The sequence below is a fragment of the Periplaneta americana genome, chromosome 15 (assembly GCF_040183065.1).
Source record: "Periplaneta americana isolate PAMFEO1 chromosome 15, P.americana_PAMFEO1_priV1, whole genome shotgun sequence".
NCBI classification, from domain to species: Eukaryota; Metazoa; Arthropoda; class Insecta; order Blattodea; family Blattidae; genus Periplaneta; species Periplaneta americana.
The window spans coordinates 58,632,731-58,657,093 of NC_091131.1; the positions used below are offsets into that span (position 1 = coordinate 58,632,731).

The following is a 24,363-nucleotide window of genomic DNA, read 5'->3' on the forward strand; positions in this document are numbered from 1 at the left end:
ATCAAGAAAGGTGAAGTGAAGTGATGTCCAGTGTAGGATATACTTCTACATATGACAGTAGTTTATAGTTAAAAAAATTACTTCGGAACTAAGGAAGGTGGAAGAAGATTGAACGGAGATATGTTTTGAAAACAATGACATTATTTGTTTTGGGTTCAGCTAGACATGACTGCTTGTTTGGTTATGGTGCGCGCAGTCGGGCCAACTCTCACATGGATCTCATTGTGGTGCGATTCAGCCAAGTCCATACTTTCAAATTTCATTAATGTTTTCAAAATTTGGTGCTTTCATTTTTGGAAAATAAAGAAATTGTTTATCCTCTGTGTATTCTTTGTGTGTGTATTGTTTATTAACTACGGATGCACTGGCAATTTGGTCTGTTGACAAATATATTTTTAGATTTTGGGAACTTTAACATTGAGTTTGATGACCAGTAACTGTTTCAGAAATCCGAGAAACATAGAAAATATTAGAACACGTGAAACCATTTGCATGCCCTCAGTGACAGAAAATGCACTTGCACAAGCAAATGATAGTGTAGTGTTAAAATGTCGATGTGAAACTGTATTTCGAAAATATTGAACCAGAATTGGTTATATAGCGAAATTTATATGCTAAATTATGAAGGTCTGGAAATTCTTGTCCCTATCAATCAAAATTACTTAACTGAAAAAAGAAATCAACATTTTCCTCTCAAAATTATCTGTAATATTCATGGGTGTCTAATATATTGAAACGAATAAATGAATATGCAGATAATATAGATGAGTTCAGTGACACACTAAAAGTAATTGTAATTGAGAAAAGATGCTGCTTCCTACATTTGTTGTTGAAAGAAACTTAAATTGGGGACCAGGTTAGGGCTTGAAGTAGGCCTGTTGAATTTTCTTATGGTGTGGCCCCTTTTTCTCTATGTGCGCCAGTGTTCATTTTAACATTTACAGGGACTCTTGTATTAATTGTGAATCAGATTTCTGCAAGCCAGTATAAATAAAAATTCAATTTTGCCATAAATGGTTCATTTGCTGTAATGAAAGTAATTTTCCTGCATTGCTAGCTGGCCCCGTTTCTGTGCACATGTTCCCTTGAACTGTCACTTCCTTTCATGCTAGTATACTCATTTTGTTTCATGACAAAGGTTGATTACAATTCAAAATTACCCATCGGATTTTCGTATCAGCACATACAATAAACATTCCCCAAGTCCTGAATCTTGACAATGAATTTCAAGTGAGAAGAGCCTTCAGTGTGTGTCTGTTTGCTGTTGTCTTGTGTGTGCCCCACCTGGAGATGCTCAACCATCTCGTAGATTGCTTGGCTCTGTGTGTTGTGGACTAATCCATAACAGTTCAGACATATTTAGAGCTTTATTTATTTTCTTTATCTTTCATTCATATACCGTGTATGTAGATTGTGCTGTGCTTCCGCTCACCATTTCAACAATATACATACACAGCTCACTGTTACCTTCATTGGAATGCAGTCTTTTCATGCTTGCTTATCTCCGCATGGTTCTGTTCTCCTTCACTTTTGCACATATGTACATTGCTTCGAAATGTTGACTTTTTTTTTTCCTTTGTTTTGCTTCTTCTGTTGAATTGTGGTTTACAATCTCTGAGTTGGGTGTCACTACTGGTGGCACTGTAAACTTGTTTTAAAAATGACTGAAAGGCGAATAACCTGCCTTTGTAAACACTGATAATCTGGAAGTATAATCCCTCAATAAGACCCAGTGAGCTATAAACTCCGTGGAGCAAACATCACTTGTTAAACTATTCTGCACTTGCATGAACAAATTGTAACATAAACCGAAACATCCATTCCTGAATTTAAAGCAAACTTTAAAACAAATATCTAATTGAACCCCAAGGCAGGAGATGTTAAAACTGTAGTTTTTACATGTGCTCTGACATTTAAAATGGTTAAAGACTTTGACAGTGCGTGCGCACTTGGAATTTGTTGTGTTGTTTTATGGATAATCTGTAGAAAGTTCCACCAAATCAATCCCAGACTCGTCCACGAGGGTTACCGGATGACTCACAACAAGTTGGTGACTTGGAATTGAATCACGGCCCTGACTGAGGGACGACCTCTGTTTCTGCGACTTGTTGTGAGTTCCCGGTTGCCCATCCCACCTGATCCCCATTGGCAAAGAAATGGAGGACAACTTGACGAGGATTATTATTGTGGTGTGTTCTCCCTTCTCTTCCGGCAGCGTACCCCGCTGCTGCGGTTTACGGCCAGTTCCCGCAGGCCATTCCCCAACCGATGTCCACCGTCCCCCCTACGCAAAGGGAAGGTAAGACAAGAAAAGGGAAAAAGTAAATCAATCTGCCAAATTGATACCTTCAATTATATTATTAAAACTTTAATATACAGTGGTGCAAAAAGTCCTTAGTCCATCCTGAGACCCATTTTATTCTTGTAAGAAACTAGTATTAGCAACTGTAGTTGTTACTTGTTAATCTCTTGTAGAGTTTGACAAGTCATTGAAGTTCATTGCCTTGGTCCAGCTGAAAGGTGAGATATTTTTTATTTTAAATGCAAAGAATTCGGTCTTTAGTCAAACTCTCCGCTAAAGCAGAGTTAATATTTATGGCTGTAGTCTATGCGCGTACATGGTGTACAAAAAGTGTACATGCCTGTGTGTACATCATGTACGTAGCATACTAGCTTTTATTTCGTTGTAGTGGTCCTGAATTCCTTTCTAAACTTTTTGCACCTCTGCTAAACTCTCCATGTTAAGAGTATTTTTACAGAAAAAGCTGTAACATAAAAATAAGCATGTCAAATTGGAGACCCCAGCATCTCGAAAATCTGTACAATAGTTTCATACCGAAAGATTTCTATTGCATTTAAATTAATTTTTGGAACGCGATATGATGAAACTTTTGTACACAGCCTTTTCTGTTCCAAATCAAAACAAACGTATTTTTATATACTTACATATATATACTTATATATAATAGTATAAATGCAGATTGAAAGATGAGTGAGTCGGAGTGTGTGTGGTTGTAATGCGTGTGTGTGCGCATACGTGTGTGTGTTGGTGCATTAAAGCATTGCATTTTTTTAATTAATATACAGTGTCTGTGTCTACTAATTTATTTTAACTTGCATTCTTTGTGAATGTCTCGAGCATTACTTTTATTGTTTTTATTTTTCTTAGGTTCGATTTTTTTTATTTTTGGCGCAAAAAACTGGTGCTGTGCACATGTTCCATTATTCCGCCCGTTGTTCCTATTGTCGATGTTTTGTTATGTTCCCAGTGTAATGGCCTACCTATTGTTTGTTTGTGTGTTCTTTTATAATTATTAACTAGTTTATTCTTTTATTCGGCTAATGGGAAATGATGGTGTGTATAATGTATCTTTACACTGTACATAAGTTGCAAACTGGGCCTCTGGAATATCACCGCTGCAGTGGAGTCATTAAGGTTGGTGATTCTTGCTGCTTACTCGTCTCAAATGTGAATCATCCTGGACATTGCTCATCTTTTATTTCGTGAGCGTTAATCTGAAAGATGAGTCCGTCTCCTTTATATATAACCCCATTGAGATTTATTGGACAGGAACATAACGAACTATGAAGGAAAGTAAAACATGGTAAGTGAATGCATGCAACAATCGAAATGGAAACTACGAATTCTCGTCTTCATCATGTGTTTCGGATTTGTAAAGTTAATAATTTGGATTCTAACAGATTAATTATGTTATATGAGCCCAAGTTTTAAATTGAAGTTTGCAGATTCATTTCACTCTTTTTCAATATATCAATAAAAATGTATTAGCTACAGTTCTACTGATTTTCTGTGTGGTAACGGCTCTCATAGTGTTCACATCATGTTTCTCTCTTTCATTTTATATTTCATGACATTTCTCGTGTTCTGTAAAGTGGTGTACTGTAGTTCAAGTTTCGCCATAATTTGTCATATCAGTATTAAAATCTTATAAAATAAAATTAAGAAATATACTGCACTGATTCGACTCTAAAATGCCCCCATATATTCTAATGATAGGTACTGAAAGATTGCTTTATAATAGACTTAGCCTACATTTGACTGAAACAACTGAATCATATGTGCATTTTTCTTACGTGGTTTAGCAAAAGATAAACTTATTAATGATGAATGATGTTAGGATACCCATTATACATCCCTAACAACTCCACATCGCTATCATCGAGTTGCAGAATCTCCTGCTAGGGTTTGTCGCAAGAGCAGTAACAATAGAGGCAACATACGAAATACTGGTACGAAAAGAGCAATAAAAGAATAATACAAATGGTAGCTAGTGTAGAAGAATAGGTAGGACCAGTAATAACTGTTTACTTTCGTCGCATATCATCAGTATCACGATAGCTGAGATAATATGAATTATTTACTCAGTAAAAACTGCTTTATAGGCTAAATCTTATTGTTGCACATGTTATTTTACTACCGGTACTAGGTTTAGATCCTATTAGCAAATTGCATACTAGCAGGGGCGTATTTTGCGGGCTACCGGTGGTAGCCCAAGGAAATTACAAAAGAAAAAGTTTATAATATAACATAATGTAATAATTTTGTATTATTTGTTTTACCATAGTAATTAAAATTAAAGTAATTGTTAGATATATTTTGTGTAATAATAGGGTCAGCGGTAGCCCAAACCCTTTAACCAGTATACGCCACTGCATACTAGGCCTACATATGCCAGAGTGTAAACTTTGAGAAGGTGAAACACTCATCATTATTCTGATTTATTACAGCCTATGTTGCTTAAACGACCTAAATACAGTCAACTCCGGTTATAGTGAACCTCTGCGAACTAGCGTATTTCATTCACTATATCCGAGGTTCACTAAAACTGAAGTATCTGTTTTTATACTACTGACGTTGCTGTGCATACAGTATTAATGCTCGTTTGGAACAGACCACGATCAATATCAGTACTAATATTTGCTTTATCTTCCAACTTAAACACTTTACGTTTCGACATCCTGATGTTCACAGTTCCAAGCTTGAATCTAATCTGGCCATGTAGGTAGTAGGCACTGACCAATTTCGCACCTCTTCCCACTAGAGGTATGCTACTGTGTATTTGGCCTTGGAATTTCTCTGGTTGAGGGCCATTATACTGTAATCCTTTTTGTACTTACCCTTTGGACATCACTCTACCCCCTTTTACAAAAGAAAACACTTTTTCTTCCTATTCTTCTTATAACCTCTTTTAAAGGAGTCAGAACTAATCCTTCCTTTATCCCTCCCTGTGTACACTATTCTCTTTAACATGTTTCAAGCTGAACAAATCCTTTGTCTTTCAATGCACTTAAGAAGTAGAAGGTTTGAGGTTCTGAACATATTCTTGAAAATTTATAGGAGGAAGGGTTTCCTAAATTACCATTTTGGCCATTTTAAAATTAAATTTTCTTGGGGAAGTTCTAGTTTCAGGTTCACTATAACCGAAGTGAGGGTTCAATATAAACGGAAATATTAATGTACTTTTTAATGTATGCGGATCAGGGCCAATGATTTAGGTTCACTATAGCCGAATGTTCACTATATCCAGAGCTGATTGTATGACAGATGTTATAGTAACTACACAGAAAATTTGTGCCCTGTTCAAAATTCAATTCCACAGAACTTCTTTTTATCATAAGGGTGAGGGGTAGTTAAATCAAGGTAGTTTTAATCATTACTTCCACAACTCATATACATAATTTCTCTACAATTTTACCTGGGAGGATAGGATGGATTGAGACAGGATGGAGTGGAGTTTCTGGGTGAGATGGGATGGATACGGTAGGATAGAATAGGATAGGAGAATAGTATAGTATAGGATAAGTTAGAAAAAGATAGGATGTGGTGGAATGGAATATATGAATGAATGGGTTAATATGGTGTATGGTAGGGTAGAATAATGTAACGTGAGATAGAATGGGATGGTATGGGTTGAGATGGAATGGATAGGATATCTTAAACTATAGGATAGAGTGTAATGGAGTAGAACATAAGGTATGGGTTAGAAGGTCATAGGACAGGATAGGATAGGAAGGTGAATGGGATCTGATGAGGTGAATGAGATTGGATGAGGTGGGATGGTTCTTCACATAGCATACCTATTAAGCTGCAGATACTATTCGAAGTTGGTAAGTTGAAGTACGGTACTAATGAATCAGCAGACTGGCTTGTTGCCCATATGTTAACTCAAAACACGCAAAAAACGAAATGATAAGTAATACAATGAGATGAGCAATGCCTGCAGCCAAGTGCATAGTGAGAAACTTTGTGTGTCTGTGTCTCCCAGGCTGCTCCATCTCGGGACCTGAAGGCTGCAACTTGTTCATCTATCACTTACCTCAGGAGTTCGGCGATGCTGAGCTGATGCAGATGTTCTTGCCGTTCGGGAATGTCATCAGCTCCAAGGTGTTCATTGACCGTGCCACCAACCAGAGCAAATGTTTTGGTAAGCACAACATATGTGCTGTACAACATATTTATAAGTAACTCAAAACGTTTCAGCCTCTGAAAGTGTTATTATTAAGTAAGCTTAGTAGTCATAACGTTTTCTTTCTTTCGATCTTCCTTTTCTTTCTCTACATTTTCTTCCATTATTTCTCTCTATCTCTCTCTTTTGCTTTTTTTCCTTAATTGTCTCACTATTTATTTGTTTGTTCATTTATTTATTTATTTATTTATTTATTTATTTATTTATTCTTCCATTTCTCTCTTTTATCATGCTTTCTTCTTTCCTCTTTTATCTTGCTTAAAAATCTAGTATTGTGTATAGTATAGCAACATCCTACGTTTGTTACCAGTGCATAGTGTAGAAGAGCTCTGGTCAGCCTCAATGAAACTCTTCATAATTCATTCTTTTTTATAATTCGATTTCTACATACTTACAATTAGAGTAATCCACGCATATCCATAGGGGATACATTCCAAAACCTACCACAGATGTGCGAAACTGCAGATAATAGCAAACCCTATAAATATCCAGTTGGTAGGTTGTTATTGTAGCACGTGTCAGGACAGTGAAAAGTAATTAGTATGGGTAATGTCGCTAAGGACATGTTAGTAATTGATATTATCACAGAGTGTGACGATTATATATTCTTTGCTATAAAAAAAACTTCAGATTAGAATGATATGAGCTAAAATACGTAAAAAAGAAGACTGCCGGTATGAAGTTAACTGCAAATACAGATTTTCGCGGATAAGGAGGGAAATTTCTCTGTAGTATGAGTAATCACAAACTTTCAGACTACTGAAAACTAGTTTTGTAGCTTATGCAAGAAAAAATAATATTGTTTAAATTATAAGCTGTACACTACAGTGGTGTCATAAGGAAATTTTTAGTTGATTTAAAATATTGTAGGCTTTTTATGAAATATTTGGTCACATTTCTTAAATGGTAATACTGTGCAATATGATTTAAACAGTATTTTCAATTTATTTGTCAACAAATAAAATGTTAATTCATAATATTTATTGTCATTACCGTTAATTAACATACAATGTTTTATATTGTGATATGCATTTTATATTATTGACAACAGGAGTAGTATTGCTTGAATGAACTTGAGTTCATTTTTCATTATCGTCATTTTTATTAACCATGCCTGCTGAGATTTGCCATTTCATACCATTATATTTGAAGAGTCCACTGCACATAGGAGGAATGTCGAATTTATTTCATTTTGCAGGAAATTAAATTTAAACTTTGAAATTCCCCCTTTCTGTGTTGTATACCAATTCGTCAACACGATATAGATCTGGAACTATCATCTTTTTTGCAGTGCAACAAAGTGTATTGTATTCTACTCCCTTTGATCTATAGTACTGAACCTTCATCTCATTTTTCACAAATTTACATTACCGGTACCCCTTTTTGCAGTGGACTCTTCATTTGATTATCATAAAAAATGTACTAATCGTCGTTTATGACATATTGCCGGTATATTTCTTCTGGTTGACTAACATTCGCATATTCTTGAGTATCCAGATAAAAGTGTGAGTGTCATGGGCCAGTTGTCCTTGTGGCGTTGTTAGACATCTAAATTTGTCAGCTGTTAATTTCAGTGTCAAATTTAGTGAAAAACATAGCGTCTGTAATTGATTTTTTTTATTTTATATAATTCATTAAGTTTTTCTGTTAAAATTCTGAGAAATTTAATGGATTCAATCATATTTATTAGATTAAATGTGATTGTATTAAAGGATAACCTTCTTCTTATGTTAGTCTATAAGCCTGTATTTAACAGAATATATTTGTTCTGTCTTTACTTAGGCTGGGCCAGCACTTCTTTCTCCATGAGGCCGACAATCCCCCACATTTCTCAAAATCCTACGCTCATCTATTCTTCATACATGTCCACTCCACTTGTCCTTCATTTTTTTTTAAACTGACATCTCTTTTTGCATATCACACTGTTCTCCTTCAGTTTCTTACATGTTCTGACCTCGTCACACCAGTTATTTTTCCTCATCTCTGTTGTTCCTGTAAGACATATTCTTATTTAAAGTTATTTCATAAAATAAAGTTATTTGTATGTGGCTAGGCTTAATTTTTGTAAGGGATTTTCACTGTCACACTGTAACATGTGTTCAAATGATTCGATTATCATCCTGTTGATAACTGTTGCAGTTTTGTGTAATTAATTAACGATGATAATCAAAGCTCTGTTATTATTACAGTTCATACTTTTTCCTAAAGATGCTGAATATACAGCGTTTGAGTTGAAACAGTTTATTAATATGTGCGTTCTTTCCAGGAGAGTTACTCCCCCTCCTTTCTTTTCCTCTAACTGTGTGATTCCGAATTTCTGTGACATCTTTCAAAAAGCTTTCAAGTGAATAGGATTTTTGTTTTCATTCGTTTCACATGCTTTATATTTCAATCATCAGATAACATATTTCGAGATCTTCTCAATTTATTGTCTTAAAATGATTGTTTTCTTACTAGTCAGCAGTGTACCGTATGCAATGGAAGGGGAAAGGAACTAGCCAACCTACCCCATTATCTCCTGGCTTATTTACCTCATGAGTGATGCCTTGTTGGTGTCACTTATGAAGTTCCCACCTATCTTCAGACAGTTGACTAAACAGCAACAAAATTATTTTATTTGATGGAATTCTAATGTATAAATTTACTTCATTTCAGTTCCTTAATATTATTATACAGATTTCCTGAATTACAAAGTTCCTTATTGATGTTTGTGATCTAAAAATGGAGAGACTGTATATGGACAGATAATGAACACAAAACAACGGATAGTTTTAAAAATAAATTAGAATTTTTCTCTTGTTTCTGTTTTTGTTCTATTAAAAAAAAAAAGAAGAATTCTCAATTAATATAAATGTACAAACAAAATAGAATAAATACCATTTAAAAAATACATGGGTCATTCAATAATTAATGGCAACATTTGAATTATCAACAAAGAAAACATTTTTGAAACAGTCACATTGTTGCAGTGCGCAGAAGTAATCTCCTCCAACATGAAGAACCTGCCTCCACACCTCAGGGAGACAACAGATGCCATCCACAGCGCCTTGTTGTACTAATCTTAAAACAGGCTGCTCTACTGCTGCTATAATTGCCTGTCTGGTTCTAAAGCGAACTTCTCTAAGTGGTAATTTCATTTTCGCGAAAAGGTCAAAATTACATGGCTTATATCTGGGGAGTATGGAGGATGCTCCAGAATTTCCCAGTTCCATCTGCGAAGTAAATTAACCAGAGGGGCAGCTATGTGAGAGTGACCACCATCATGTAGCATAATAGGATGAGAAGTCAGGAGATTTGGACGTTTATGGCACACAGCTGGTCATAAATGGTGATCCAGAAAGTAACTGTTAATATGCATCATTCATATTATTTCTCGCAGGAACTGAATGAGTGACAAGGACACCGTCAAAATCAGAAGCAACAATGAACATGACTTTAAGTGGATTCTGTTCTTGCCGATATTTTTTTACTGTGAGAAATTATTGTGTCGCCACTCATTTGATTGTCTCTACAATTTTGGCTGGTAGCATCGAACCCAGGTTTCATCTAAAGTTATGAATCGTCCATAGTGTTCTAACTGCAATCTCGCTGTTTCCATTCTGTGCCACATGTTTTCCTCTTTAAGATTGTGTAGAACCCACTGAGCACAGATTTTTCCTCATCTTTAACTTCTTCTTAAGTATGTGAAGAATCATACCAGGAGCAATTCCAACTTCCCTTGCTAGTTCAATACAAGTCCAACAACGGTGTTCTTTCAGCAGTGCTCTTACAGCGTTCACATGCACATCATCACTTGCCGATTGCGGTCTGCCAGCTCTACGGTTTTGGTGAACATCTTCCCTCCCGTTGCGAAATGCATGTGCCCACCCAGCCACAGTATGATATGGTGAAATCTCTCTACCACAAGCTTCCAGCAATGCTATATGGCATTGTCGAGCTTTCTTGCCTCTTGCAATTTTAATTTTAATTAAGCATCTTTGTTCGTATTTGCTAAACATTTTAGAGTACTACAGATAACAGTCTACAAATTAAACTCACTACAAATATCTTATAAATGAGATTATTGTCTTCAAACTCACAGATAATATACATCAGATGCTCTTCTTTTTCATTGTTATCAGCTTGCATCATTTACCACTGATAGCGCCACATACAAACATTGTTGCGACTAATTATTATTGAATGACCCATGTATATATATATATATATATTAATTTTTTATCTCATGAATTGAAAATGGCCCATCAAAAAATATAAGTCGATCGCCTCTGTGGTCTGTTGGTCAGCATGCTGGCTTCCAGATCAGGAGGTCCCGGGTTCGATTCCCGGGCACGGCTCTCGGTGTCTAGAGTCTGGAAATTTGTATGAATGTGAGTGTGATTGTGAGTGTGCCGGGTTAATATTAATTAACCAATCATCAAAAATATAAAATAGCCTACATCAGGACTGTCGCTGGGCAGTAACCTGAACACACATTTCAGCGTCACATTGTTGACAAGTAACTTCATCTGTTAGCACAACCATAAAGCATGAATAGATGCTATAGAGTTACCAACAAAGAAGATATATATATATAGATATATATATAAGTAATAAAAACATAAATGTATTACATAATATGTATCAATAATATTTTGTACATGCATTTACAGTGAAGTTCTATCCCACTGCAAACAATGAGACACTGCAATTTAAGATCGTCCTAAAGTAGGATTTTTTTTACATATCACTTCTGATCAGAAGTTAAAATTTTTAATCCATTTTCTTTTCCCAATGTCTCCTGCTCCCAGTCTCCTGTTCCTCACCCTTGATATAAAATAAATTTTAAGCAACTCCCAGGGCTGGGTTTTTAAGTGCTTGCAGGCCGAGAGCTAAACAATAGTTGTAGCATGCAGTGAACTCTGTATTTATAGGTGAAATCTATCCTCGCCACATTTTCTGTCAGCTTATCAAGTCATTAAGACCAGTGACTGAAGATCAGTTTTCTTAGAAAAGTAAAATATTAATCAGTGGAAAAGCAGAAAGAATGATTTTACATATAAATGTAAAATTGTTGAAAAATAAAACGAAATTAAAAAAAAAATACTATAAAAACGATAGAAATTGTAAAAAATTATTTTTAATAACCCCAAAAATGAAAAGAAAAATGATCTGCCTGGCAAAAATGTAAAATTAAAATTGCATATTTTCTATTGTCGTATCATAAAATGAATTACTGCATTAAAGGGCATTGTTTAAAAATTAAAATTAAAATAATGATTTTCACCAAGATTCAACCCCATTATTATTATTATTATTATTATTATTATTATTATTATTATTATTATTATTATTATTATTATTACTTTACAACTACTACTACTACTGCTGCTGCTGCTGCTACTGCTACTACTACTACTACTACTACTACTACTACTACTACTACTACTACTACTACTCCTACTCCTACTACTACTACTACTACTACTACTACTACTACTACTACTACTACTACTACTACTACTACTACTCCTACTCCTACTCCTACTACTACTAATTTTACTGTATTACAAGCTTATGAATATGTAGAAGCACTCTTTACTATTGCAGATTCTACTACCACCATCATCACCATTATCAAGAAAAATAGTGAAATATAATATTCACCAATATTATCGTTAACTTCAGACATTGTGAAAACAAGTAAAAATTTCATGTACAGTTGCTACTTTACCCTAGGTACAAATGAAAAGAGTTGATACAGCATCCCACATTTGTGCATATATTGCAGGTTTCGTGTCATTTGACAACCCAGCAAGCGCTCAAGCTGCTATTCAGGCCATGAACGGTTTCCAGATCGGCATGAAGCGGCTCAAAGTGCAGCTGAAGAGGCCCAAGGACGCCAATCGCCCTTACTAACCCCCGCTGTAGCCTAGCCGCAGCAGCAGCTACCAGAAAGCACAGGTACGCCCTTCAGGCGCATGGCATACTGCAAAGTCCATGAGCACATTTTTGGAAGGAGTTCTCACATATTTTTTCATGTTAGACACAGTTATTCTTAATTTCAGAAGGTAGTGGTGTATGCCTATGGGCTTTGCATCTGCTGTAAGATGAAACTTTCTTTGCAGCTGGCTACAAGACACAGTGCCCTCTGTTGGTCCATACTCACACTTTCTCTCCAACCTAGCCTATGGAAACTTTAAGAACAAATAAACTTTCCTGCTCTTCCAGAGAATTGTAAAGAATGCTTTCAAAATTTATCTGAGTGAAAATGTAATCACATGGAGTAATCGTACTAGAACTGTTTCAGTATATCTACATTGCATTTTCCAGATTGTTGTATTCCCATGGCTCCAACTTGTTTATCCCTTCTTAATAGTACACACTCTGCAGTTTGAAGACGGCTCGAGAGTTAAAGATTTAATGTACTGTACCATAAGTCCAACAATGTAAAGTAGGTACTCAACCTCATTTTAGTGATAAAAATTAATGTTGCGAAGATGATACATAGTTTCTCAAAGTATACATTTTAAGCATTTCGCCGCAATTTATTTCCTCAATTATGCTGTGAACAACATAAATGCAGGTCCACTGCTGTAGAGTAATAATTAGCACGTCTGACTGTGAAACTTGTGGGCCCGGGTTCAAATCCTGCTTGAGACAAGTTGCCTGGTTGAAGTTTTTTCCGGATTTTCCTCAATCCATTAAAAGCAAATGCTAGGTAACTTTCGGTGGTGGACTCTGAACTCATTTTGCTAGCATTATCACCTTCATCTCACTCAGATGCTGGATAACCATAACAGTTGATAAGCATCGTAAAATAACCCACAAAGAAGCATAAATGCTTATAATATTGATTTTCTTGTATTATTATTTAAAGAAACATACTGGTACTTAAATGAAGAAAAGTGCGTATGAGGAAATTACAAAACAGATGTCTTGAGCTAAATGTATTTTTTGAATGAAGATTCTGAACTAGGCAAATACTAATCATACCGGTAAATATTTTGTTTAAAAGCAATATACAGTCGTAATATTATTCTTCTTCTTAGGGTACCATACAGTTAAGTACCGTGGGTACCATAATATAAATATTGGTTTGTATAGCCTAGTTATTCTCCAAAGCATTCACATATTACATTTTGTATTGTAATATTTGGTAGGTCTACGTAGGTTATAATCAGTGCTCTTCTTCTGGAGGAAAATGTGGTGAAACCACAGTCTAGTATATACAGTCAAGAAGCTCGAGTTTATGAGGGTACTAGGAACAATAGACTGTGCAGGTACTATTTTGCATTGTCTGTAATGAGGCGATAGTAGTGATCCTAGTGGTTAGCAACTATCTATAGATGCATATTTACTACGTATTGAGTTTCGTGACTATATATACTAGACTGTGGTGGAACTCTGTGTAGTATAATATATTCTGTCGTTTTTAACCTCCTTTTCGTCCAATTTTAAGATTTTCAGGCCATAGCTGAGTTCAAAGAAAAATTATGTTAAAAACATAATTATAAGCATATTTCTCTGTTTAATGATGAAACATACTGGTACAACAAAAAGGTGCCCAAATACCTTTCGGTATGTTTCTCCAAAAATAAGAGTGCTGGTTATAATGAACTTGAAGCATATGTTTTAAAATCTTGTCAAATCTCTAGTAATATTAAACATTCCTTGACAAATTTTTTTCAATGTCGTTGAATCTTTAACAATCTTTGACTGGTTTTCCTGTATAGTAGTATTGAATTAGAAGAATAATTTTATCTTGTACAGAGTCTGGCAAGAAGATCTGACGTTTTTGGACTGGCAGTAACTGTTCCTAAGACAGTCGCGCAGCAATGGTAGGATTGGGAATGAACGCCATTATTGATGGCATTTCAGTAGCAATGGATCCGCGGTGCACATCACATCGGGCATTTGCCATGGAGATGTTTTTCAAAACAAATAATGCAGTAGTTCTTGCATAGCGTAGGTTCCGAAAACATTCCAATATGAGTCGACATGGGCGAGTTCCCAGCCATAACACAATTTTATTGTGGTTAAAGAAGAAAGTTACACAACGCAGAACTATACGCATTGTATTCTTCACTTGACACAATTAGGAACATTAAATGGGCAGGACATGTAGCACATATGGGGGAATCCAAAAATGCATGTAGAGTGTTAGTTGAGAGGTCAGAGGAAAAAAGATCTTTGGGGAGGCCGAGGCATAGATGGGAGAATATTATTAAAATGGATTTGAGGGAGTTGGGATATGATGATAGAGACTGGATTAATCTTGCACAGGATAGGGGCCGATGGCAGGCTTATGTGAGGGCAGCAATGAACCACCGGATTCCTTAAAAGCCATAAGTACCTAAATAGGTAAGTAAACATTTTCAGAAAGACTTCTTCAGCATCAAAACGTAAGTCAACAGGAAAGCTAAGAACCACCATACTCCAGAGATATGGTAGGCCGGGCAGAGCTGAACTTCAGAGTCAGGCTTCAGGAGTGTATTAGAAAAAAATGAAGTAATTTGGAGGATGTAATTTTTAAAACCTAATTTTGTTATTTTTGTATCAGTAAATAGCAATAATGCCTCTTTTCGATAAAATAATAAAATCCAACTTACATTAAAATACAACTGTGTTGCTTCATTTCAAAAACTGTCGGATCTTTTTGCCAGACCCTGTACAAGCAGTTTTATAGATTAAATCTTTGAAGTCGAAGCACATACTACTGATTGAAAGGTTGTTTTTAATCACAGAACATAAAGACATTATTAAATTTGTTAGATCTATAAAAGAACTGTTATAGTGATGTGTGCATAGAGAACTTCATTGCTTGTGATCAACATCTACAGCATTGAAGACATAGATGAGTACCGGTAATAGAATATTTTACAGCCAAATATATAATTTGCCATGGCAGTGATTCTTTATACAGTGTGGTTAGTAGGTTTGAGGCTCCCAGACTCCGTTCTGTGTCTGCGCTATAACTCACGTTGTAACCTGGATAATGGAGCCAATATTACTGCTAATTCTGGCAGCATACTGCATCAGACATGCTGTCTTGGACTGTTCGATGTGACGATGATTACACACATTGTTATGAAGCTGCAGCATACTGCATTGGACGAATGCACATCAATCTTTTCATCACAGAGTGGGATTTCGTGCACAAGCCAGAGGTTTTCCACACTCCACTGCAGGTTGTTTTGTGAAATGACGTGGCCATAACCATGCTTCATCCGAAAATATGATTAATTCATGATCTTCTCTCCTATCAGCAACACTTTCCAGCATCCAGTTATAAAATTGGACTCTACTAACATCATCATGCAGTAGCAGTTCATAGACCGCTGTTGTAATTTTATATGATCTTAATTTAACCTCCTGAGTCCTGAGAGTATAGTATACTATACCATATTTAATACATGATCATGATATAAGATGTGTGTGCAGAGATTCGAAGTCAATTTAGTGGCAATTTTTGCTGAGGGTTTTGAAATGCTTGTTTCCTGAGCAAGTTGACGGAGAGATTTTTTTTGTAGAATATGTTCAGTTGTTAGCGTATTTCATCTACTTTTTCTTCCATAAGAAGTCTGCGTCTGGTAACAGGCCTTTTGTCGCTTTGAGAGCCTTTATCATAAGTTTTTAGCAAGCTGACGATCATTTTTCCTATCCTGCAACAGGATATTTTCTTGCAAATCACCTTACTACTGTTCTACATGGGGTATTGTTATTAATTTGTAAATGTAGATTTTTTTTTTTCGGAATATGTATGATAAGACTTTCTTGTGTTAAATTTTAACGTACCTTGTTTACATGTTTCGACCTATTTATGGGTCATCTTCAGAACGGTCGTTGTTGGTCTTGGCGCCTCTTGTTGTTTCTTGTGAGGGCGCGTTCGTGGTGTAGAGTCAAAGAGTGTATGTGTTTTGAAATAGAGTTGTGTGTTGAGAATATCGTTGGTGTGTGTTTTCGATATTCTCAACACACAACTCAATTTCAAAACACATACACTCTTTGACTCTACACTACGAACGCACCCTCACAGGAAACAACAAGAGGCGCCAATAGATCAACAACGACCAGTTCTGAAGATGACCCATAAATAGGTCGAAACATGTAAACAAGGTACGTTAAAATTTAACACGAGAAAGTCTTATCATACATATTCCGAAGTGATACAGTGTTAAAAGTTGTGTAATCAAGATGTATAGTATATTTTTGTTGTACCTTGTGTATCAGGGTTTATTAAATTATATTATACATTTTTTGTTTCCCGATTTTGAAGGATCTAAGTAGTTATTTTAGTTATTGTTTTATAATTATTAATAATAATTATTTAGTAGTGATATGTTATTCGGCTTCAATGGTTTCTGGTTCTTCAGGAAATGAACTTAATTATAAAAACTCCTTGTTTTAGATTATATTTATATCATGGCATAAATTACCCACAGTGATAACAATCTTCACACATAACTGAGTAATACATCAACTATTAATAAATTCTAAACCAAATGCACAGTGATAACAATTTTAACACAGAGCTGAGTAACATGTAACTCACTAACAAACAATAAATCAAACTGCCTGGCGTAATTTAGTACTTCTGGGTATCTGTTTCACTCCGAAATTAGTGACTCAGTGCCTCTCGTTGTCTGTTTAATTCTGGGTCAATGTAGAGTATCCACCGCCCACTGAACAAATAATATTGGTTAAATGAGCATTGAGCGACTTCCGCCGATTTTGGAATAGACACCGACGCACTTAGGTTAGATTAGTTTAGGCTTTTATTATACTAAATGTCTAGGATTAGTGTAAAACTGGCCTATGTCTTCTATAGTGGGCGGGACATACGTAACATTCACCTAATTCTGTAATGACGCCTGAACTCTCACAATAAGGAGCTGCGCTCTGACGGCCCTGAATGCTACTAACCACTCTGTACTATTTATTCACTATGAATGCTTCTTGTATCAATAACAAGTATGGCTCGTGACTTGTTAATTGGAAGCTGAGACTATTCTACCAACAATCATATTTTCTCCTCCTGACTACGCTGCTGTCCTGTTTTACCTACTTTCAGTCTTCTGCAGACTCTGGATATTTACATTAAGTAATTACTTCCTAAGTTTTCTGATATTTAACTGTCATCATCATAAAACACATAGGTTCAGTCCATTTATCTGTGACAGGTTCATAGAGTTTAGATTTGTAATTTAAAATTTGTCTCTCCATCTCGGTGTACCATCATTCTGTTTTCCTCTTGGTTTGAATTGTATGTTTACATTGGAATCCTGTGTGGCTTCATCTTAATAATACATATAAAATTTGAATCCGCATTTTATAAATATATAAGTAATATTTGTTACATTTAACTTGCTTAGCATTTCTTAATTTATTTTCTATTGTATTGTATTATATTTATTTACATTCCACGGTATTCGTACATCACATCACAGCTAGAATATGAAATATGTCAAAAAAAATCTTGGTACAGTACTACTATAAAGTCACAGTCTAGTTGGAATATATATGGAGAAGGTTTTACAATATACTAGAACAACACAGGGGGTTAGTATTGATACATAATACAAGACAGAAATATTCATGCAATGTTGTTGAATGTTATAAATTCACCTGCAGAATAGAAGGTGTGAGAAATTAGATACTACGTACTTTAATTTGGTCCTTAATAATCTTATGTTTTGAGTTTGATTTTTTATATCCATAGGGAGACTATTAAAAATGTTTACTGCCATAAAACGCACTCCTTTTTGATAGCATGATTGACTTGCCAATGGAGGATGAAAGTCATATTTTTGACTAGTATTTATACTATGTACTGTTGAATTAGTTGCAAAGTTTTCACGATTACATACAGGGAAGTTTATTAATGAAAAAATATACTGACAAGCCATGGGCATTATTTGTAGTTTCTTTGTTGATCAAGTAGACTATAACCATTTGAGTATTGAATTTCTGCTGCATGTATTTCTTGTAAATATTTGTTATCGACATTCCGAATTTCTGAGCTACAGGTTGGCAGTAGAACCTTTCTCAGCATAGCTTTTATTTGTTATAGGCCTATGTCATATTTTTGTATCTATTACTTGTACTGCAAATATTAACCTTCGTGTATGAAATAATACAACCAAGGTAATTGTAACTAAAAATTTGCTCTGTTCTTCTTTTTTCATAAACAATTTTTATTCTCAAATATAATATTCTATTAAAACTATAAAAAGAAAATAAAAATAAAAAGTTCTTCCGTGCAGATGTTCAAGCTATAATTATTTGTAACATTTGCAACTGTATTTATGTCGTGGATTTGTTTCCGAAGGCTTAAATATTGCTTAATCACCCAAAAGAAAAGAGAACAGTACCGGTATCATATTTATGATCAAATCACATAAAACAAATTCTCTTTTTATAACTTCAGCCAATTCTTCTTTGACCTCCTCATTATCAAAGTTTAACAGTATGGGTGAAAGGAAGTATTTCTGTCTCACTACTGATACTGAATGGTAATGATCCATTGTAATCAGATTCAGAATTTATAAGTGTTGACCAACCAATTGTAATAAAACCGGTTGTAAAATTTCGAACAAGTAGGTTCTTTTATGCTGGCCAATACTCTTGAAAACCTGTACTTTTACATGCTGAAAGTTGAGTTATTTTTACAGAGAGTTGTGAGCATGGACCAGAGTGGGACTGGAAAGGAGCAGATTTTTTTCAAACTGTATCTCTATTTCTCTTTTCCCAAATTCCTAGCATCTATCCCACTTGTTTCAAATAGAAAAAGAAATGAAAACATGTAACCAAATTTAATGGATCATTTTTCCTACCATTCGTTCCTTCAGTGTCATGGAAACTATGCTGCCACGGTGCGAGCGATTCCTACGCACGCACACACGCGCGCACTGACTGATGTAAAACTATGAGATTCAGCACCCAGTAAGTGGCCCGTCTGAACAATCGTCCTGATGTTGTGCAACATTCTCTGTTGTTCAGCTAAGCTGTCGTCAAGTGCGTTACGTTACATTACGTTACGTGGTTTTTTTTTTTCCCCCTTTTAGAACTAACAGTCATTCTTGATCAGTCCAAGCAGCCTTTACAGCTCATGAAGCCCGTGACACTCGGCTAACAAAACACGTGTAAGCAGAGACTTGGCATTTGTTTAGACTGCTAGAGACAAAATTAATATGTTTCAAGAAAAGATATTCTTAATTGTTACTGTTGCTTTATTAATAAATCACTCTTAGGAAGTGAGAGCAAGTAAGGCTGCTTTGGCGTCAAAAGTAGAGTATTATTTTGTTAGACAAATACATTTTTTCAGGAAACTAAATCTCGATTATATGTAGATGGGAATTTGTTTCCTATTTTATTTTGTTTCTTTTTTTTAATTGGTTTGATTTGCCGTGTGGATTTGAGTTGAATGTTCTAAACAAACTCATGGATGTATTAACAAATTGGTGTTTGCACCAATGCCCATTCAGTTTTCCTCCACATTTTATTTTATTCAGGGAGAGTGATAGAGGTTTCAGTGGCAGAATTTTCTGTTGACATCAAACCGTTGACTCTTCGCACAAGTCAAATAAACTTTGCTTGATATATGAAAATAGTGTTTTAACTCAATCAAATACAATACCTCTAGCACTCTTCCAGTTCTTTCTATTTCTTTCACTCTCTCTTTATATATATTTCTCTCTCTTTCTCTCAAGGGGAAAAGCATCACACAGAGTCTTCTGAAAGCATACATATACTTACAGTAATATAATATATAATATATATAGCACATACGAATTTCCGAATCCTCGTCCTCTAGGGCCTCTGGCTTGACATTCCATGTGATGTGGATGTTAAGCACCACATCAATCTATTATCTCAAGTATTACATTACTCTAAAATAAAGTCGTGCGGTTAATGAAACGGAAACTACCTCCATTTTCTTCCCTCTTCGAGGATATGCTATGCTGTGCTGTATATGTGGAAGGCGCAGTGCAGTGTTGCTTGCCTCTCTCTGTTCTGTCTGTGAGCATAGAGACACTGGTAACTTGTTAGTGCTTAGTTGGGTCACACAGTTGATGTAATGGGTGTTGGTGTAATTGTTTACTATATCTAACTGTGTAATTGTTGCCTCTAAATTCTTTGTGGTTGTTTTATTTTTGGAGAGGGCTCGTGTTAGAAGTGCTGATTTTTCACATAGTTTTGGCAGTATTTTGTTTCCGTAACGCTCTTTTGGAGCCGGCGATCACCATATGGCCAGAAGGACGGTGTGAGGTGCATGGCATGCAGACTCGACTCTTCTACTGGACCATAGAGTAGCCTAGCGCAGGCCATATGGTTGTCGCCGGCTTAGTGACCTTCCTGTATAGACCTCCTCATGGCTCCCGAACGTAGCAGTGGTGGTGCAGGCGCAGGGTCGCGGCCCCCGATGTGTAGATCTTGAGTGTGAGATATTTCAGCTGACTGTGGAATGCTTCGGTACGGCAGCTTGTGGCTTACATATGTCAGTTTATTGTTGTCTTGATGTGGGATAGATATTACAGTGTTGTTACTTATTTGAGTTTAACTATAATACTGTGTATTGTACTGCTTCTTCATTTCAGACTCGTGCCTTCGGTAATATTAATGAAAAGTAAAAGTGCAGGTACAATGCACGTACTTTCTCATATACGATTTATGAGTGGTAGGTAAGAATTATTATTTTTGCAACTGTGAAACAAGATTTATATTCTTGCTTTTCAACTCATGTACTGAGTTGGATAAGATTTTGCATATAACTTTTTGATTAAAAGTTTCGGGACCTATATTTTCATCCATATCAGTAAATCTCACCTTTTAAACCATGTTGCCTCCTTTTAGGTAATCTTGTTGGATAGTGATACATTATCTCTAGTAATTACGCCACAATCAGAAGCAATTGTGAAAGTTTGCTTGTCGAATTCAAAGAATGTTCTGTAAATTTTTTTATCGAAGGAATATTCAAATCCTTTTTCCTTCAGTACCACTGACATTGAAGGGATTGTGCATTGTGAATTTTTTTCCATTAGAGTATATTATGGTGTCACGAGCCGTGGCGTCGTGGTCTAAGGCATCCTGCCTAGGACTCGCGTTACGGAATGCGCACTGGTTCAAGTCCTCATGGGGGAAGAAATTTTCTCATGAAATTTCGGCCAGTGTATGGGACTGGTGCCCACCCAGCATCGTGATGCACTTGGGGAGCTACGATAGGTAGCGAAATCAGGTTGCGAATACCAGCTATAACGGCTGGGGGGATCATCATGCTAACCACACGATATCTCCATTCTGGTTGGATGATCGTCCACCTCTGCTTCGGCATGTGAGCGTGAGGCCAGCAGTTGGCTGGTCGGTCTAGGCTTTTCAAGGGCTGTAGCACCAAGGATTATTATTATTATTATTATTATTATTATTATTATTATTATTATTATTATTGTATATTATGGTATGTTACAACTTTTTCCAGTTGTATTTCAGAAAATATCAATTGTATTTCAGATTAGTCAATTCAATTTCAGATAGTATCAATTGTATTTCAGAAAACATCAATTGTATTTCAGATTTGTCAATTTTATTTCAGAAACTAACATTTGCATTTCAGAAGTTACGGTTGGCACCTTATTTTCCAGTGTTAAAGTCAATCGAGATCATTTGGTGTAAAGTGAAGACGTACATAAAAACCCATCTTGGAATTCCTGACGTCATAGCTCCTGGTGTTGTAGGCTAATTTACCAACTGTAGAGAGTAAAATTGATGAAGCAACACACACAATATTGTTGGTGATGATTGTGCTCGTGCAGTACAACACAGTACAATTATCAAGCTGCAGCTTTAGCTATGGTGAATATGCCTGTCGGATGCTAAAATGCAATAAAATTGAGGATTTTTTAAAACCCATTTTCCATTTTTTTAAATAGGCCTATATGTTAAAATCTCAAGTAGAACTACATTTGTTACCGTATTTTGTGAAATAAAAGTGACTGCGGTATGTAATCTTAATTGCATTGCTTATTTTCTGAAATACATTTGATACCATCTGAAATATAATTGACAGATCTGAAATACATTTGATACCATCTGAAATACAATAGACAAAACTGAAATACATTTGATACCCTTTGAAATACAATTTACAAATCTGAAATACATTTGTTACCGTCTGAAATACAATTGAGAAATCTGAAATACAATTGATACTATCTGAAATTGAATTGACATCTGAAATACAATTGATAATTTCTGAAATTACATTGTCTAATCTGAAATACATTTGATAATTTCTGAAATACAAATGATATTTTCTGAAATACAACTGGAAAAGGTGTAGTATTATATTGACTTACTAAAACTTCTCCGAGAAAACGCAAAACTAAAACACTGGAGATTAGACTATTTCCTTCACTATGATCATATTCTCTGGCACTGTCAGCGTGAATGTATGGTCAAAACAACATTGGAAACTATTCATAGTAGATTCCCTAAGAAATGATGACTCAATATTTTCATTGATGGATCCTTATTGTCCAACCAAAATGGAACACGTGCTGGTGCTACATGTCCACTTTTTTCGTTTTATAAATAGAGGTTATGGTTATGAAACGTATGGTTATATAGGTTATGAAGCTATAAATTTGTATAAAGAAGTTGAAGCCATCTATTCAACACTTGAAAATCTGTTTATACCAGATCTCTTATTTTCAACAAGCTATTATATTCAGTGATTCTAAAGCAGCTATTATTGCTATAAAATGTAACTGATTGTTGGAAAATTATACACCATCTGATGAAACTCAACAAAAGGTTGGTCTTGCAATGGGTATCAGTACCGTACACTGTGGATTAATCTGATAATGAAGCTGCTGACTGTATTGCTAAGAAAGGAAGTAAAATCTTACAAAACCTCACGCCAACTTTATCATTTTCAACAGTTAAAAAATTAATCAACTCAAAATATCAAGATACAATATCATGCCATTTCCACGAAATGTCAGATAATAAAAAGATGGGAGCATCCCAATGTACAACAAAATATAATTCCTGAGTATCCAAGGGAAAGTGCGGGCATGGCTATTTGTCAAAACACTTGAACAGAATTTGAATTTTTTCTTCACCACTTTGTCCATTGTGTAGTCTTCAGAAAGAAATCGATCAGAATCAACTTCAGCAATTTCCAGGCCTTTCCTCTAAACCCACTGTATGTGAGAAATATTGAAGAGCAAGAGAGTTAATGGCTTTATTGGCAAATATTCAGCATTAGTTAACAACAACAACAATATTCAGTTGCCGATGTAGTATTGGGATTAGCAAAAGGGATTCATTCTTTATTGTTCTATATACACTTTTAACATTTATACAGGGTGTTAAAAAGACAGTATCCAATATTTTAGGAGGTGATAGTATGTATCAAAACAAGAAAAAAAAGTCTAATAAACATGGGTCCTACAACACTTACTTTCTGAGATCTGAACACTTGTTCATAGGAGGTGCTCAATGTGACTTCCATTCATGGCAATGCATTTCTCTGCCTTACAATACAGCAGACTATAGCTCGCGCAAGAAACGATTACCGAAAAGCAATGGTGGCGTTGCTGTCTGTTTTGACGTGTGTATGTAGGCACGCCGAGGGGCAAGAGGTGCATGCCGATGGAAGTACTGTCTCTTCCAAGAAGATGAACAGATGAGGACATCGCTGTGGAAATAAAGAACGTAGCAAGAGAAAAATTCGAAGCTAATTAAACGCTCAACATATGTTTACGAATGAAATAATAATACTGTGCGATACAAGACACGTATTCACATGCAATGGAACAAACTAAAGTCGTAATGTAACTATCACAATGCAAGACTGAGTCTATCGATGTCATTTCTCTTCCGACTGTACTCT

The 24,363-nt window shown here is 35.5% G+C and overlaps 1 protein-coding gene across 11 annotated transcripts in view; it reads left to right on the forward strand.

Annotated features, from left to right (window-relative positions):
- bru3 (bruno 3) overlaps window positions 1–24,363 on the forward strand; it is a 197,856-nt gene that overhangs the window by 164,154 nt on the left and 9,339 nt on the right. For 8 of the 11 annotated variants that reach the window (XM_069847323.1, XM_069847322.1, XM_069847320.1 and 5 more), the window contains 3 exons: window positions 2,216–2,299; window positions 6,288–6,446; window positions 12,259–12,431. In XM_069847323.1, coding sequence (XP_069703424.1) covers window positions 2,216–2,299; window positions 6,288–6,446; window positions 12,259–12,386 — 371 coding nt within the window. In that variant the 3' untranslated portion in view covers window positions 12,387–12,431. Of the gene's footprint in view, window positions 1–2,215; window positions 2,300–6,287; window positions 6,447–12,258; window positions 12,432–19,318; window positions 19,413–24,363 lie in introns of all 11 variants that reach the window. The other 3 variants (XM_069847327.1, XM_069847330.1, XR_011336142.1) reach the window with 2 other exon arrangements.